Source organism: Protopterus annectens, chromosome 8.part0 (genome assembly GCF_019279795.1).
Source record: "Protopterus annectens isolate FY-2018-M chromosome 8.part0, PAN1.0, whole genome shotgun sequence".
Lineage (NCBI taxonomy): Eukaryota > Metazoa > Chordata > Ceratodontiformes > Protopteridae > Protopterus > Protopterus annectens.
The window spans coordinates 131,749,789-131,766,745 of NC_056741.1; the positions used below are offsets into that span (position 1 = coordinate 131,749,789).

The 16,957-nt window shown below is 38.7% G+C and overlaps 1 protein-coding gene across 1 annotated transcript in view; it reads left to right on the forward strand.

Moving 5' to 3' along the window:
- Nucleotides 1-4,064: 4,064 nt before the first annotated feature.
- Nucleotides 4,065-16,957, forward strand: part of LOC122808160 (murinoglobulin-1-like) — a 432,577-nt gene continuing 419,684 nt past the window's right edge. Inside the window, exon 1 of the mRNA XM_044079132.1 lies at nt 4,065-4,140. Within this exon, the coding sequence (XP_043935067.1) occupies nt 4,065-4,140 (76 nt within the window). The remainder of the gene's footprint in view (nt 4,141-16,957) is intronic.

The window sequence follows — 16,957 nt, forward strand, 5'->3', positions numbered from 1 at the left end:
CAGGGCCATCTGCACTCTTATCTTTCCACCTTCCAGGATTGATAGACTTTGTAAATCAAACCATACAGCCAAAGGCTACTGCAGTGAGAATGATGGGCACAGTACACTTGTGTAAGTTGCACTTAACCGTAACAGTGGATGTTTGAATTCCTCACTGCTGCAGTAGCCACACCCACTGTCCATCCCCCTACTTGTATACATAGGTAGTTGTTGGGGTACACAGTTACTGGTTACCATTTGAATTCCTCACTGCTGCAGTAGCCGCACCCACTGTCCATCCCCCTACTTCTACACATAGACAAAATCCAAACAGGAAAACCTCACCAAAGGCAACCAGTCACAGCAAACAGCAACACAAGTCCATAAAAAGCAGTTGCCACCAGTATGAATAAGTATTTATTCGTCACTGGTACAAAACAACAAGTACAAAAAAAAAAGCAGTAAATAAAATCCAAGAGCAGTAAGCACTTTCGGGTTGTTACCCTTCTTCAGACAATACATTACAGATACAGGAAATCATTTAAAACCCTTCACAGCCAATCGGTGTTCAATATTGCGTCCGCCTTTTCTTCAGGGTGGGATTAATGGGAATGACCTCATTGAGGCCAGGAAATCTGTGTGCTGTTAATTCTATAATCCACCTAGTTTCTTCAAATTCAGTCATGTTCACAATATTGCCCCCTCTGTTCCCTCTGGATATCAGCCTGATAACCATAAATTTAAAACAGTGACCTGCAAATGCTGATGCATGCCTAAAAAGAGCGTTATGCTAATTTTCAGCCTAATGGCTGATAGGTGATTCAAAATTCTAGTTTTTAACATGCAATTGGTCTTTCCTATATAATAAAAGTTGCAGGATTGACATGTGGCTAAATATATGACATTCATATATCTACAGTTGGCACTCACATCAAAATGATAGTTATTCCAGTGCTGGAGTGGATAAACTCAGTATCTGAATTAATATAGCAACAAGCCTTACAGAAACCACACGGTCTGGTCCCCTTCTTTGTCACTATATGTCTATGGACATCTTTACCTTCATTACTTAACAAGTCTTTTAGATTTTTATTTCTCCTAAAGCCAAAAGATGGCATGGTACCAGCAACTGCACTCATTTTCTCATCAGAGGCTAGTATCTTCCAGTTATTTCTGATTATATCACAAACCCCATGTACATTGTTACTATAAGTCAACATAAGCCTTGGACCTTTGTTCTGTGACTTCCTATTTAGATTTGTGAGTTCATCTAATTCACTTGATTTAAACCATGGGTTCAGTCTACCCTGTCTAAATTTATTCTGCCTAACAAAAGTCTGACTCACCTTCCCCTGTCCATAGCCTCTTTCTATGAAGTTATACTTTAGTTGTTCCATTTTTATTTCAAAATCATCATCCTCAGTACATAGTCTAGAAACCCTACCCAACTGCCCTTTGACTATGTTGTTAAATGTATACTGGGGATACATACTTTCCCGTGCCAACAGGCTATTTTTCCAACATCCTTTTCTATAAAGTGTGGTCCTAAAACTCCCTGTATCCTGCAATAATCTTATATCTAAGAAGTCTGTCTCTGTTCTGCAGAAATTCAAAGAGAATTTAAGGAAGGTGGTGGAAGATCCTAAATAACTGACAAAACAAAAAGGTTCTGCCTCATCTCCCTCCCATAACAGAAAAATGTCATCCACAAAGTGCCTGTATAGATTTATCCTATCCCTCCACTTGTTGGACTATCCTAACACAAATTGCCTCTCCCAAAAAACTAAAACCAGATTAGCATAAGTGTTTGCAAAGGGGGTGCCCATAGCTACCCCCTGTGTCTGTCTGTAGTGTTTGCCTCCACACATAAAGACATTATATTCCAAAACCATACTTATCAGTTCTCTCATCAATTTCAATTTGTCCTTCCCCAGCACCTTCATTTCCATTAATAAATGTGTAACCGCTTCTTTGCCATAGTGATTACTAATCACTGTGAAAAGACACTGCACATCAAGGGTTACCATGATGTACTGCAAAATACCTTTCATCTCTACTGTTTCTTTCAAAGAAGTTAGAAAATGCCCAGTCTCTCAACACCTCTGTACAACCCATTACACAAGGTTTCAATATACACTCCAACCATATTGATATGTTTTCTGCGATCCATCCCCTCCCTGAGACAATGGGTCTCATGGGAGGGTTAACAGGATCTTTGTGTAATTTTGGGAGAGCCTTAAAAACTGGTGTGACTGGGTGCTCTATCCACAGAAAATCAAATAGATCTTTATCCATCAAGCCATCAACATGTTACCATTTTAAACTAGTCCACACCTCAGAAATAATTCTGTTTAATGCAGTCGGGGAGATTTGAATGTAAGTGGATGTGTCTGATAGCAAATCCTCTAATTTATCCTTATAAAAACACTTGTCCAGGACAACCACAGCTCCTCCTTTATCCATATTCTTAAGAATTATGTCTGTATTACCTTGTAAACACTTAAGTGCCTGTCGCTGCATATCTATCTTGTTATAAAAACTCTTGGTATGCCGCTTAGACAAATAAAGTAAAATATCCTGTTCACAAACCTTAATAAATGTGCTCACTGTATGATTAAAAACAGGAAGAAAAGTACTAGGTTGCCTCAACGGAACTTGAGCAGGTGGATTATCATTATTACCAAACATGCACTTTAACATCAAGTTCCTACCAAATAACATGAGGTCCAAAATTATTTCATAGAAACTGCTCTCAGTACTTGGGACAAACGTTAGCCCCTTACTGAGTACAAATAACTCATCAACTGATAATACATATTTAGATAAATTAAAAACAATGTTATTATCACCAGTCATTCTGATGTCCTTCTTTTCTTGTATTCTCTCTGTTCATTCTGCTGGCGTTCCAGTCCCCTTTTTTTCTTGACGGGAGCAGGCAAGGTGACAGAAAAACAGCTACTGCCGTAATTGACCTGATGTGCTTTAGGCAGTGCTCCTTGTTGCACATAAGGTTCAGTACCCGTTGTCAGGGGCATATCATGGGTGGTATTAGATGCTTCATGGGTTTCCCCTTCTATATTCCTACTTAGAACAGCTGTTTTTGAAACGTCCCCACTACTGTGCAGAACAGTCAAATTAACTAAGTCTCCTACTTCTTTCAATACTAGTTCTTGCTGTGCAGAAGGATGGGAAGTATTACGATGCATAGGTTGTATGTTGCATGCCTTCCCATTCGTCAAATGCATATTTGTACTAACACTCCCTTGCCTATACGGCCATTGTAGCTGGCCTCTCCCTTTCAATTCCATAATAATTCCTTGAGCTTCCCTGGATGAATAAGTCTTCTGATCTCTGGGCCAAATAAATATTTGACCACTGACAAAATCATTATGATATCTGTATAGCTTTTTGTTTTTTTGTTGCTGTAATCTCTGATTAATAGTAGAAAAGGTACAATATAAATCCTACATACGCTTCATGTACCATTCCTCTTTCTATTCCAATTCCAATCGCTGCTGTAGCAGTTCTACCTCATGGCTGAGTGTTTGTTCCTCAGGTGCAAAAAATTCCAGCAAGAGGCGCATATAAGAGAAACCAGTCTCTATACTGATTCTCTGCCATCGGGCCAATAGCTCAGGGTAGTGTTCACCTTGCGACGGCATGCAGAACACCATCTTGCCTCGTGGGACCACACCAAGCTGTAGACAAGCCTCCATATGGTTACACTGCCATTGCAGTCTTTTCATTTTATTCACTTTATTGGTAAAATCTGCTACAGTCTCTTCAGATTTACGATTTCACTTCAGTTGCTACTGGATTAGTGAAAGTTTCACAAGATTGTATATTCAAATCCAGCTGTAAAAGAGGATTGGTCTTAACAGTCAAATTCTTTCTGTCATCTTCCTTGTTCTTTAAAGAACTAGGAAATTTAGTAGTTGCATGTTCTTCACTTGCTAACTCCATATTGTGCGAGGTATATAAGTACAAAACAATCCAAAGATAAAATCCAAACAGGAAAACTTCACCAAAGGCAACCGCTCACAGCAAACAGCAACACAAGTCCATAAAAAGCAGTTGCCACCAGTATGAAGAAGTATTCATTCGTCACTGGTACAAAACAGCAAGTACAAAAATATAAGCAGTTAATAAAATCCAAGAACAGTAAGTGCTTTCAGGTTGTTACCCTTCTTCAGACAATACATTACAGATACAGGAAATCATTTAAAACCCTTCACAGCCAATCAGTGTTCAATATTGAGTTCGCCTTTTCTTCAGGGCGGGCTTAATGGGAATGACCTCATTGAGGTCAGGAAATCTGTGTGCTGTTAATTCTATAATTCACCTAGTTTCTTCACATTCAGTCCTGTTCACAATATTGCCCCCTCTGTTCCCTTTGGATATTAGCCTGATAACCATAAATTTAAAACTGTGACCTGCAAATGCTGATGCATGCCTAAAAAGAGCATTATGCTCATTTTTCAGACTAATGGCTGATAGGTGATTCAAAATTTTAGTTTTTAACATGCAATTGGTCTTTCCTATATAATAACAGCTGCAGGATTGACATGTGGCTAAATATATGACATTCATAGATCTACAGTTGGCACTCACAGCAAAATGATAGTTTTTCCAGTGCTGGGGTGGATAAACTCAGTATCTGAATTAATATAGCAACAAGCCTTACAGGAACCACATGGTCTGGTCCCCTTTCTTGTCACTATATGTCTATGGACATCTCTACCTTCATTACTTATGTTAAAAACTAGAATTTGGAATCACCTATCAGCCATTAGGCTGAAAAATTAACATAATGCTCTTTTTAGGCATGCAGCAGCATTTGCAGGTCACAGTTTTAAATTTATGGTTATCAGGCTGATACCCAAAGGAAACAGAGGGGGCGATATTGTGAACAGGACTGAATGTGAAGAAACTAGGTGGATTATAGAATTAACAGCACACAGATTTCCTGGCCTCAATGAGGTCATTCCCATTAAGCCCGCCCTGAAGAAAAGGCGGACTCAATATTGAACATTGATTGGCTGTGAAGGGTTTTAAATTATTTCCTTTATCTGTAATGTATTGTCTAAAGAAGGGTAACAACCCGAAAGCGCTTACTGTTCTTGGATTTTATTTATTGCTTTTATTTTTGTACTCGCTATTTTGTACCAGTGATGAATAAATACTTCTTCATACTGCTGGCAACTGCTTTCTATGGACTTGTGCTACTTCTATACATAGGTAGTTGTTAGGGCACACAGTTACTGGTTACCGTTTATATCTAGTAGAGGTTCAGGATGAATAAGCTTGTTATATCTATAGGGACAAGAACGTCCAGAAATGATGTCTCTCCAATTGATGATTTTGTTGTGGGGGCAACCAGTCAGAGAGCGGGTGTGGGAGGGGGCCAGAGCTCTGTGAAGCTGGCTGGTTGTTGCATCTTGTGCAGGATACAACCTGTATGGCCATTATCCTTCCAACATGTTCTGTTTATGTTGCAAAAGGGATTTAAACCTTTTGAGTGAGTGTTTATGTCCCAGTGGACTTGTTTAAGTGCAGTAGGTCTGACAGGATATGGTCTGTTGAGGCTGTATATGAGAAGTTCACCCCTCGGTAGCCTGTATGAAACCTAGAAGAGAGACACGGCTTCGAGATGGTCTACATAGTTTTTATGATTTAGGCCCTTGATTTTCTTAGTAATAAAGCATTGTGGGCATTCCAGTTGTGTCAATTGTTTAGACAGATACATACCGAAGGGGCACTATACTCAATGATCAACTTGATGAGTGCAGAATACAGTGGAATGATCGCATCCCTGGACCAGGACATATCATTAATAATAAGGTGTGCAATGAAAAAGCACTTTCTTAAGTGTTGAATCAATTTTTAGAGGTATTTTTTCAATGTGATATTTCCAAGGGACTTTTTGCTTGCCAATGATAGTATTATACATATTTGGCATTTAGTTTTACTTCATTTTGACATGAACTACTGATTTGGGAAAGGCCCACTTGCAAGGTCTTGGTGTACGTTTGGGAGTTTATGATGGTCCCAAGATTACAGTCATCTGCCCTTAACAGTATCTTTGACCTCAAAAACGTAAATTCTAAACAGGAATGGCCCGAGGACTGAACCCTGAGGTGCCCTGCTAGAGACAGAACTTTTATAGAAGGTAGAGGAGCCCACCCTAATTCCTTAGGTTCTATCTGTGAAAGAATTAGCAATCCAACAAGTTACATATGGATTAACATTTATCTGGGATCACGTATCTATGATACCTGAGTGTGGGATAGGTTAAAATGCTTTAGCAAGCTCTAGATATGCAGTGTGTATGGATTTTCCATAATCCTAAAAAGAAGTGATGTCCGTGGTATCCCTGAAGTCTCAAACAACCCACTAAACAAGTATAGTGGATCCAAAAACAAAACAGTGTAAGAAACATCTCTGTGTGGAAGATTTTCAATCCATAGATATATATATATATATATATATATATATATATATATATATATATATATATATATATATATAGTTAATCACTGTATATTAATCAGATATTAATCAGATAAGATAATGGTAACAGAAATAACAAACTTAAACTCGTCCCAAGTCAATAAAATAAAAAAAGTATATAATTTGAAATTTTATATAGAATCACTAAGTATTCAAAAGTAATCCAAGCAGGGTAGACAGTCTGTTTCCAGTTGAAAATCCTTCATTCAGTACACAGACAAGTTAAACAAAAATAGAAGAGTAATAGTTTCCTCACAAGCTTTCTAACTATATATATACTTTTTATCAGGCAAGGGAGTGGTTTATTGTGCTGTAAAACAAGGTGTTATTGGTATACATGTTAAATTCACATCCCTTTCCCCATCAATGGGATTGCCTTACTTAGTAGCTGGCATAATAATATAACCCTTATATACTTTAAAAAAATTAATAATGATGTGGTAACTCTTATTTAACCAGATTATTAAGTCTGTGATTTTATCCAAGGCAATATACTACATGGCTGGAAATATATAAACCTTAGACCATTTGTCAATCTAAAAAAAAAAAATATATATATATATATATATATATATACATATATATATATGTCTATATATATATCTATATATATATATATATATATATATATATATATATATTAAATATAAATATATACATATACTGCGGTGGTGGTGCTGCGGTAGCATTGTCGCCTCACAGCATAGACGTTGTCCTGTTCGATTCTCAGTTAGAGCGTCTGCTGTGTGGAGACATGCGTGAATGGGCATGCCTTCGTTGAAGGTTGTACGTCAGGGCTGGCAACTCGGTATGTAAAAATCCACTGCCAATCATTAGCGGACCAGAGTTCCACTGTGGCGACCCCTAATCGGGATAAGCCGAAGACACAAACAAATATACATATACACTTTGCATGCAAAAAATCCATTGTAAAAGTCAGATTCTATTTCCATAACCTGTTGTTAACAAAGATTGCTTTAGTCCTTCTAGACTTCTTCAGGTCTGTGCACAAGAACTCTAACCCTAAAAACTATCTACAAAAATATTATTGTATAATTTGCTAGTATTGTTATTGTACATAATTTTGAATAAAGTGGAAAAAACAATAAGAAAAAGAAAAAATGTATGATGATGGAAACAACATTTATACTTAAATTAAATCTGATTTAACATGGTATTTAAAACCAACTGGAAGAATAAAATAAAATAAAATAAAATAAAATAAGTCATGTAAACAATGTGGCAATTTTCTAAGTTCCAGTATGCTTTTAAGTGAACAGTAGTAGTTTAGTTCAGGCTTCCTAAAAGAGTTCAGCTTTATTTGCCACATGAGTTCACATTTCTCCAGCATATTCGGGATGTCTCCTTCAAGATCACCCATGTCTATGTGATCCAGTATCTGGAACTTAAAGCCTGTGTGTTTTTTATAAAGAGCAAGGTTGGCTAGTGTACTATTTTTACATCCAGAGCAGAATTCTGCCAGATGACATGAAATCCTATGCTTAAGTTTATTTACAGTATTGCCCACACAAAATGCATCACATTCTTTGCACTGTGCCCTGTAAATTACTTTTTTAGTGTTACAGTCACCCCCTGCACTGGTCGTAATGATTTTCTTTAAATAAGGCCAATACAAACTATCACCTTAATGTCACATCTTTTAACGTTTCTCTCATATAATCTAGGTTTAAATTCACTAAACCTTCTAATGTTTCTGGCTTTCCTGTAAACAAAGGATGTGGTTTCACCTAAGTTGTTAATCAGAAAAGGGCCTGAAACAGACTGTCTATCCTGCTTGGATTACTTTCAAATACTTAGTAGTTCTGTATAATATTTCAAATCATCTAGTGCGATGGGTGTAAACTATGGTAAGTGTTGAAACCCTGCACTGAGTACTCTCAGTGGTCTTGGACAAGGTCTACATAGCAATGCATATATCAGTGTTTTCCAGGGAAAGGAGTGTTTGTAGCGAGTAGAGATTTTGTTAAGACTCCTAGCACGGAGCAGCAATACCTTTACGTATCTGGATTATATTGTGTTGTATTATGGTGGAAGCTTTTGAGGAATGACATTGCCTAAAAAGGCATTATGGGGTGGACAAAGTTTTAGCCAATATAGAAAAGCCTTGAGGGGATTTGTAGAAAAGCCTTTGGAAAAAACTAAGTACCCACAAACTACCACATAGGTGGTAGTCCCCTAAATACGGAAGATGTAATAAGGGATCTGGGGACCCAAGTAGATAGTAATCTCACCTTTGAAAATCACATTGCCAATGTGGTTAGAAAATCCTTCTATGTGGCCCACCTAATCACAAAAGGATTCGCATCCAGATCAAAAGAGGTCATTGTGCCCCTCTACTCATCAGTCATCAGACCCATCATAGAGTACAATGCCCCATTTGGGATGTACCTTACAAGACTCCTGCAACAACTGGAAAGACCACAGAAGTTCCTCACCAAGAGGATCACTGGCTTCAAACAGATGCCCTATGAAGCTCGACTGAAGAAATTACAGCTGTACTCTGTTGCATACCACCTACTCAGATGTGATCTCTGCCTGATATACAAGCCTTGCCCAACCCAGAATTGATGAACATGCTCCACCTAAAGAAAACCTTATCCCCTCGAGCCACACGATCTAGGGATCTCAACCTCACCACAACAATAAATAGGATGTGCTGGAGGGATAGATTCCTGTCCCAGAGACTTCCCATGCTTTGGAACAAGATCCCAATCTACATTAGGCAGAGCTCCTCGCTAACACTCTTCAAAAGGAATCTTAACGAGTGGATGGGAAACAGAAACTTTACCTCGGGGATCACTTCAGTGTCTCTGCTGGACAGAGGCACAGGGAACTAATCTAAGGGGGCAGCAAAAACCAACACACTCTGGCTAGGCTTATAAATGCCTTTGGGCAGATAGCCTAATACCTACCTATGAACCTAAAAGTGCAGGTCATCCCTAGAAAAGCAGTTAAGACTGCCTACCATTCCATGGTAGGCTGATACATATACTGTATATGTACATAGATATATATATATATACATGGGTCTAGGACTATTGCATGAAGCTACAATAGTCGAACCCAACATCACCGAACACATTTTAACATTAAAATGTGTCAAAGAAAAAAAAAGAAAGAAAAAAGCATTTATGCAGTGGGGCTATGCCCCCCTTTGCCCCCCACCACCCTACTTTAATATTCTCACTCCGAGACCACACTACAGTGGGGAAAAGGGAACCTTCCCTTATCCGCACCATAGTACGGCCTCTGCAACAGGCATTCTTACGCAAAAATGTTGCTTCGGTGAACAGCATTTTTGTGTAAGTATGCTCGACCATCAGTGATTCGGGAAAAAGTGTGTCGGCGATTAAAACGGAACTCATATATATATATATATATATATATATATATATATATATATATATATATATATGTGTGTGTGTGTGTGTGTGTGTGTGTGTATTTATATATATATATTGGACCCCCTTTGAATGAAACCAGAAGCTAAGCCAATGGTTGAAGTCAATACTCTTCTTGTTCTAGACTCCCTCATTTTGGTGGCAACTCTTTCAACTTTATGTTGCCCAAGTCATTAGTTAAAAGTTTTTATACTCTGCAATTGGTATTAAAAATAGTTGCTCAACAGCAACCTTTCTAACTTCATGCATATTGTCTAAATGCAGCATTCTTTTCATTTCAGCACTCTGTAGCTGCCTCTGTTCTTTTTTCTGTGACTTTCCCTTTTTTCTGCAATACTGTAACCTTTGTTAACCCCTTTGAATAAGTCCTATTATTTTTCATCGTATCCATTTATCTCTTACTTCTACCATGTATTTAAACTCCATTTTCATTGTATGCCACTCACTACCTATCCCTCATAAAGAAATTTCTGTCCTCCATAATATTACTAGAATTATTTCCACCATCCATTTTGTAAATTCTTCTCTTTTTAACAGATAAGTAGGAAAGTTCCAGTCTTTCATTTTTTCCTTCACTAGTCTGCATTTTTACCTTCATTTTTATTGGTGCGTGATCTGAAATAGATATTGGATGTGTCAGAGCTTTCAATTCAATACTGTACATATGGTCTTGTGAAATATAATTTCAATCTTGTCTAGCCCAGTTATTTTACCTTGTGAGAATAATATGTAAACTCTAAGTTTCTACTACTGAATTTGTATCCTCCATATAAAATATTATCATGTTTTGTTATATTTCCCCTTCTAGGTCCCCGTGATACATCCTCACTGTTACAAATCAGGTTCTTTTCCCCACCTTTAAATAATATGCCCTGCTCTAAGGTGATAATTTCTCTTAAACTCCATAATTGCAGTTTTAGGTGGAATATAAATACATGCCAGAATAATCCTTCCCCCTGTCAGTAACCCTTCGCACCACAAATCTACAATTATTGACTTTTTCCTCTTCTATTACTATTAAGGCCCCTCTAACTATCAATACTATTAACCCATTTTCCCTTTGTCTCTGATATGCTGCCTAATATCCATCCTGAAACCTTTTCTTGAAAAACTCATAAACTCACTTCTATCTGAACAAAGTAACCTAGTACCAAGGAAATGTAGTTTTCCAGCCTTAAGGGCAGTCATCACTTTTCTTAAGAAAGAGCAAAACGACAAAAAGGGAAGGCTAGATGTATAGGAATGATTGATCTTGATACCAGCATACAAATTACTAAAATATGCCATTATCACAACTTCTTGTGTAAGATCTGTGTAAATTATCAAAAAGGTTTATAGTGAATGGCGTGCTAAAGTTCCAGATCCAGTAACCAATATGGTAAAGCACTCTAGGAGGCCTACCATGATATTTACGAAACAAAATTTATTAACCAACAGGGTATAAAACACAATAGAAATTAACACTTAATGTTTCACTGTGTTTTCGTCTTACACAGAAACTTCATCAGATGTGAGCGTACTATAGTACCAGACCATATTTAACTACTTGAGCTACCCCAATGAATCAATTGTTCAATCAGTGTAAATCACCAACCAATTAATGAGGGAAAAATATATGTATAAGCATTCTTTCTAAATTCATACATATTATCCAGATGCTCCCTTATTTTCTCTTTAACACTCTGCATTTGCACATATTCTTCTTCTGTGAAATTCCCCCTTATTCCGCAGAACTTTAACCTTTGTCAGCCCCTCTAAGTAAGTCCTTTTACTTCTTAACTATATTTATTGCTGTTTATTTCTATTCTTTTTAAATTCCATTTTCATTTTATTCCTCTCACTAGTTATGACTTCTGAAGATATTACTATCTTCCCTAATAATGCTCAAATAATTTTGACTACCTATGCCTTAAATACCCTTCTTTTAGAGAGGTAGGTGATAAAACAGTTATGTCTCATTTTTTGCTTCATTACCCTGCATTTGTATTTTACTCCTTTTTGTTGCACAATCTGAAATAATTGTTGGATGTGTGTCAAAGTTTTCAATTAAATGAAATAGCATTGCTACCCCATTGTATCTTCAGGAATAATATGTAAATTCTGTCCAAGTTCCTACTACTAAATTCACATTTTCCATACCAAATATTTCCATAAATTTCTTCAGAAATCTATTCTACTTTATTGTGTCTTCCCTTCTAGATCCCTCCTGATACAACCTCACTATTGTAAATCGAGTTGCAGTCCCCACCTATAGGTAATATTCCCTGCTGAAAGCTGATCGTTTGTGCCAAAAATTTCTTAAGCTTTGTAACAGCAGTTCTGGGTAAAATGTAAATACACAGCCTAATCCTCTTCCCTTACTATGGCTTATTACCACCAGAAATCTACCATTATTGTTTTTCCCCCCTCTTCTATCACAGAGCCCCTCTAGCAGTTAGTATAATTACTCCCCTTTTCATTTGTCCTTGATTTTCTGCTGAATACCCATGCTGAAATCCTTTCTTTCTCAAATTCCCATGTTCATTGTTTTCTAGATGTGTCTCTTGCAGCATTGATATTTGCATTCTGCGTGTGTTAATATAATTCAATATCCTTTCCTTTTTATTTATACATGTAAAGCCATTTGCATTCCATGATCCATCATAGACAGTGTAAACATCAGGATAAAAAAAAACTATTGTTTTCACCTATTTTACTTGACATTTTTTGAATGTGCATTTCCAACTTTTGTGTAACATGCAAACACTAATGTTTGGGAGGCTAATCTTTTATACATTTTTTTTCCTGAATCTATTTGAACACATTTCACATTTAAGACTTTTTGTTCTAATGAAAACTCTAAAATAAATAAATAAATACATTTAAAAAATACCTCCGTCCTCTGTTAACTTAGAACAATCACATAAAATGGTAAACATCTTTAAGACTTTCCAGATAGAAACAACTGTCTCAAAACAGCTACACCTGCAGACATTACTTAAAGAAAATTCACTGCATTTTGCATCAAAAAATGTATTTGATCCTCCAGGAAAAATATTCTGCCGACAGATGGACACATAAGTTGAATCCCACACTTTCCTCTGAATATTCCCTGACTGATGAAAGGTTTGGAGCATGCACTCAGTGTGCCCTTTGAATTAAGAAATCCTGCTGTGGAAAACCAATCCAGTTGCTTATTTGTGCTTTTATAAAATTAATATAGTCTGTTCCTTCTAGGTTTTTGGTACAACAGAAAATCTCAGGTTTTCTCTGTGCACTGTGACTTCTAACTCTATTTTTTGAAACAACTTAAGAAGTCTCATACTCAGTCGGATTTTTCTTCATTTCATCCTCTGACTTTTGCAGTTTAATCAGTTCATCTGAACAGCTAGTTAAAACTTCCTCCACTTTTTCCTGCCCTTTTTCATTTGAGCTTATGTATTCATTCAGTGGTTCATTTATTTTAATCACTTATGAGTGCATTTGATTTATTTTTTTTCTAAATTACTGGAAGTCATCTCTTGAACCAAAGCTGAAACATGCACTGCTTTTGCCAAACAATTGCAGAATCCTTCCCAGATATTGTTTTACTTCATTTTTTCTGGGTGATTTTATTTCAGATTCTCTAAATATCTTCTTTGCTGATATCCAGGCAATGTACTTACTCGCCATCAAATACAATTTACCCAGAAAACAATTTTAATGGCACTCCTTTTTTCATTTTCTGTTTTCACACTGGGAGAGCTGAAGTTAAGCTGTTAACTTGTATGCAACGATCTTGGAAGTCTATCAGGGTTTTATCCTCCTTGATAGCATACTGGAATGGGATGTACTCAAAGTATTTTAAAAACAGCAACTTGGCCCACTATTCATAGCTTCACAAAGCACTATAAGCTGGATTCCTTCTCTAGATCCATGATAGGTTTTGCTAAGACCATTCTTCAGGGGTATCTTAGGTTCATAGGTTCATAGGTTCATACTAGGCTATCTGCCCAAGGGCATTTATAAGCCTAGCCCATAGTTATGTGGCTTTCGCCACCCCTTTAGTTTGAAGAAAACTATGCCTATTATTTTGCTGTGCCTCTGTCAAGCAGTGACACTGAAGTAATCCCTGGGGTATATCTGCGATCTCCCATCCATTGGTCAAGATTCCTCTTGAACAAGGCCAGCGAGGTGCTCTGCCTCACATGTACCGGGATTTTGTTCCACAGCATAGGGAGTCTCTGGGTGATGAATCTGTCCCTCCAGCACGTTGTATTAATAACTGTGTCAAGGTTTAAGTCTCCCGCCCTTGTGGTTCTGAGGGATCTAGATTTTTTGAGGTGAAACATATTCATCAAATCTGGGTTTGACATGGCCTTATATGTCAGGCACAGGTCACCTCTGAGCAAGCGGTATGCGACTGAATAGAGTTGGAGTTCTTTCAGTCGGGCAGCATAAGTCATATTTTTGAGACCCTTTATCCTTTTGGTGAGGAACTTTTGGGGCCTTTCCAGCTGCTGCAGGTGTCGGGTCAGATACATTCCGAATGGGGCATTGTACTCGATCATAGGTCTAATGAGTGATGAGTACAGGGGGACGATGACCTCCCTAGATCTAGATGTGAATCCCTTCATGATCAGGTGAGCAATGTAGAAAGTTTTCCTAACTACTTTGGCAACATGAGTGTCAAACGAAAGGTTACTGTCAACTTGGGTCCCCAGATCCCTGATGACTTCTTCTGTGCTCAGTGGATTGCCACCTATATGGTAGCTAGGGGTATGACTATGCATTTCTTGGCGTTTAACTTTAGGCCATGGCTCTGGCACCAGTTATCCATTTCTGTGAGGCCCTTCTGAAGGATATCTGTGTCAGATGTGTTTTGGACTATGGCGCCCAGTTTGCAGTCATCTGCAAACTTTGTCAGCCATAACCCTCTTGTGTTTGCTCGTACTTCAGAAAAGTAGATGCCGAACAAGAGTGGTCCCAGGACTGAGCCCTGTGGGACACCACTTGTGACAGGCTTTGAGTCTGACATGGCGCCAGCAACTCTGACCCTGTGGGTTCTGTCACTTAGCCAGTTTGCAACCCATCTTGTGATGTATGGGTTTACATTCAAGCTGATGAGTTTTTCGATGATACCTGAGTGGGGTATTGTGTCGAAAGCCTTTGCCAGGTCGAGGTAGGCTGTATGGACTGCCTTGCCCTCATCAATGGCCTTGGTGACTGTTTCGAAAAAGTTTAAAAGGCATGATCTGCCTTTGACAAAGCCAAACTGGGTTGGATCAAAAGTCTGCAAGTTCCCTATGTCTTTATTTATGAGTTCCATTATGATCCTCTCCATGGCTTTGCAGATAAGGCTTGTCAAGCTAATGGGACGGTAATTTCCAGGGTCGGTGGAGGCACCACCCTTGTGAAGTGGGACCACAGTCACCGTGCGCCACTCCTTGGGTACGTATCCTGAGGTGAGGCTAAGATTAAACAACTGTCTTAACTGCGGGTTTAATTCCTCATTGAGTTCATGGAGCACACAGCCGGGGACACCATCCGGTCCCATGGATGCTGTGTTTTTTGCTTTGGAGAGAGCAGTTCTCACTTGGGCGTTGGAGATGTTTGGGGGGCTACAATCCTCTGGTATAGATATCTCTCCTTTGGGGGGGGGGTTTTGCACTGAACCTGTCAGCCAGTATGTTGGCAATGTGTGTAGGTTCAGTAATCTTCACATCATTTTGAACTAATTCTGAGCATATCTGGGAGTTTCCTCCTAGGTTTCTAACATAGCTAAAGAAGGCCTTATGATTGTCTTTTGAGTCCTTGGCGATTTTTCTCTCAAAATTTGCCTTGGATGATTTTATGAGAGCTCTTAGTTTTTTGCTTATAATGATCAAAGGTGTCTTACCTTTCAAGGATTTTGCTCTATCCTGTAGTAGCTTCCTCCTTTTGTTGTAGAGCTTGTTTATGGCTGGAGTCCACCAGACTGGATGCTTGCCTTTGGTACAAAGAGTCTTAGTTTTGTTTGGGATTGCCTGATCCATGCAGTCCTGTAGGTGCTGGTAGAAGGCATTTGTAAGTGATTCAGCGGTTTGAGTAATGTTTACCACTGGCTCAGGGGCCTTAAAGGAGACCACACTACGTTTTAGAAGTGTGAAGTCAGCTTTTGAGAAGTTTTTCACTGTGGTCTTTTTTATTTCAGGTGGGGGCGGGATGAGGACCTCCAGCGAGATTAGTTTATGATCTGATCTCACCAGTGAGGGGTATACTTCCGGTGTTGAACATTGTGATCCCATGTTCATGATGATGAGATCAAGTATGCTTTCTCCTCTTGTGGGGATGGTGACTAGTTGTTCCATGGCATTTGAGTTTATGAACTCCAGGAACCTTTGGGCTAGAGTGTTTGGGCTTGAGTAGTGTTCCCAGTCTATATTAGGGTAGTTGAAATCACCTAGTATGATGATGTTTGGAGATACATTTATCCCCTCCATTGTTTTCAGGAAGGCCATGTGAGGTTTCTGAGTTTGAGAGGGTGGCCTGTAACATGCTACAAATTGCAGAGCAGTCTTGCCTATGGTTAATTGCACCTGGATGGTCTCCGATGCATCATGCGTTGCCACCAACCTTGAGGTGTGTGTGTCCTTTATGAATATGGACACCCCCCCCCCTTTCTTGGTGTTGTCCGGATTTTGGGGCCGGAACGCATGATATGAGGTGAAACCTGATAGTGCTGGGGTGCTCTCAGGAGCCTTGAACCAGGTTTCTGTCACAGCACAGACATCGATGTTCTCCATACTGAGAAGGGCCTCGAGTGCGTGCATCTTGAGATTGAGACTTCTGGCATTGAGCAGCATTACCCTTAGTTTTTTTCCTTTTTTGTGTTCTAGGGTGGTAGGTTTAGAATTTGACCCTTGCCTAAAAAAGGCACTATGGGGGTGGCAAGAGCCTTTGCCAATATCAGGAAGCCCAGGGTGACAGGTGCAAGCCTTCCCTTGTGAAGCAGCGTGGCTTGTCCAGCATGTCATCCCAGGCAGACAGACATTGGATCCCCTTTGAATGACACCAAAATTTAAGCCAATTATTAAAGCTGATCATCT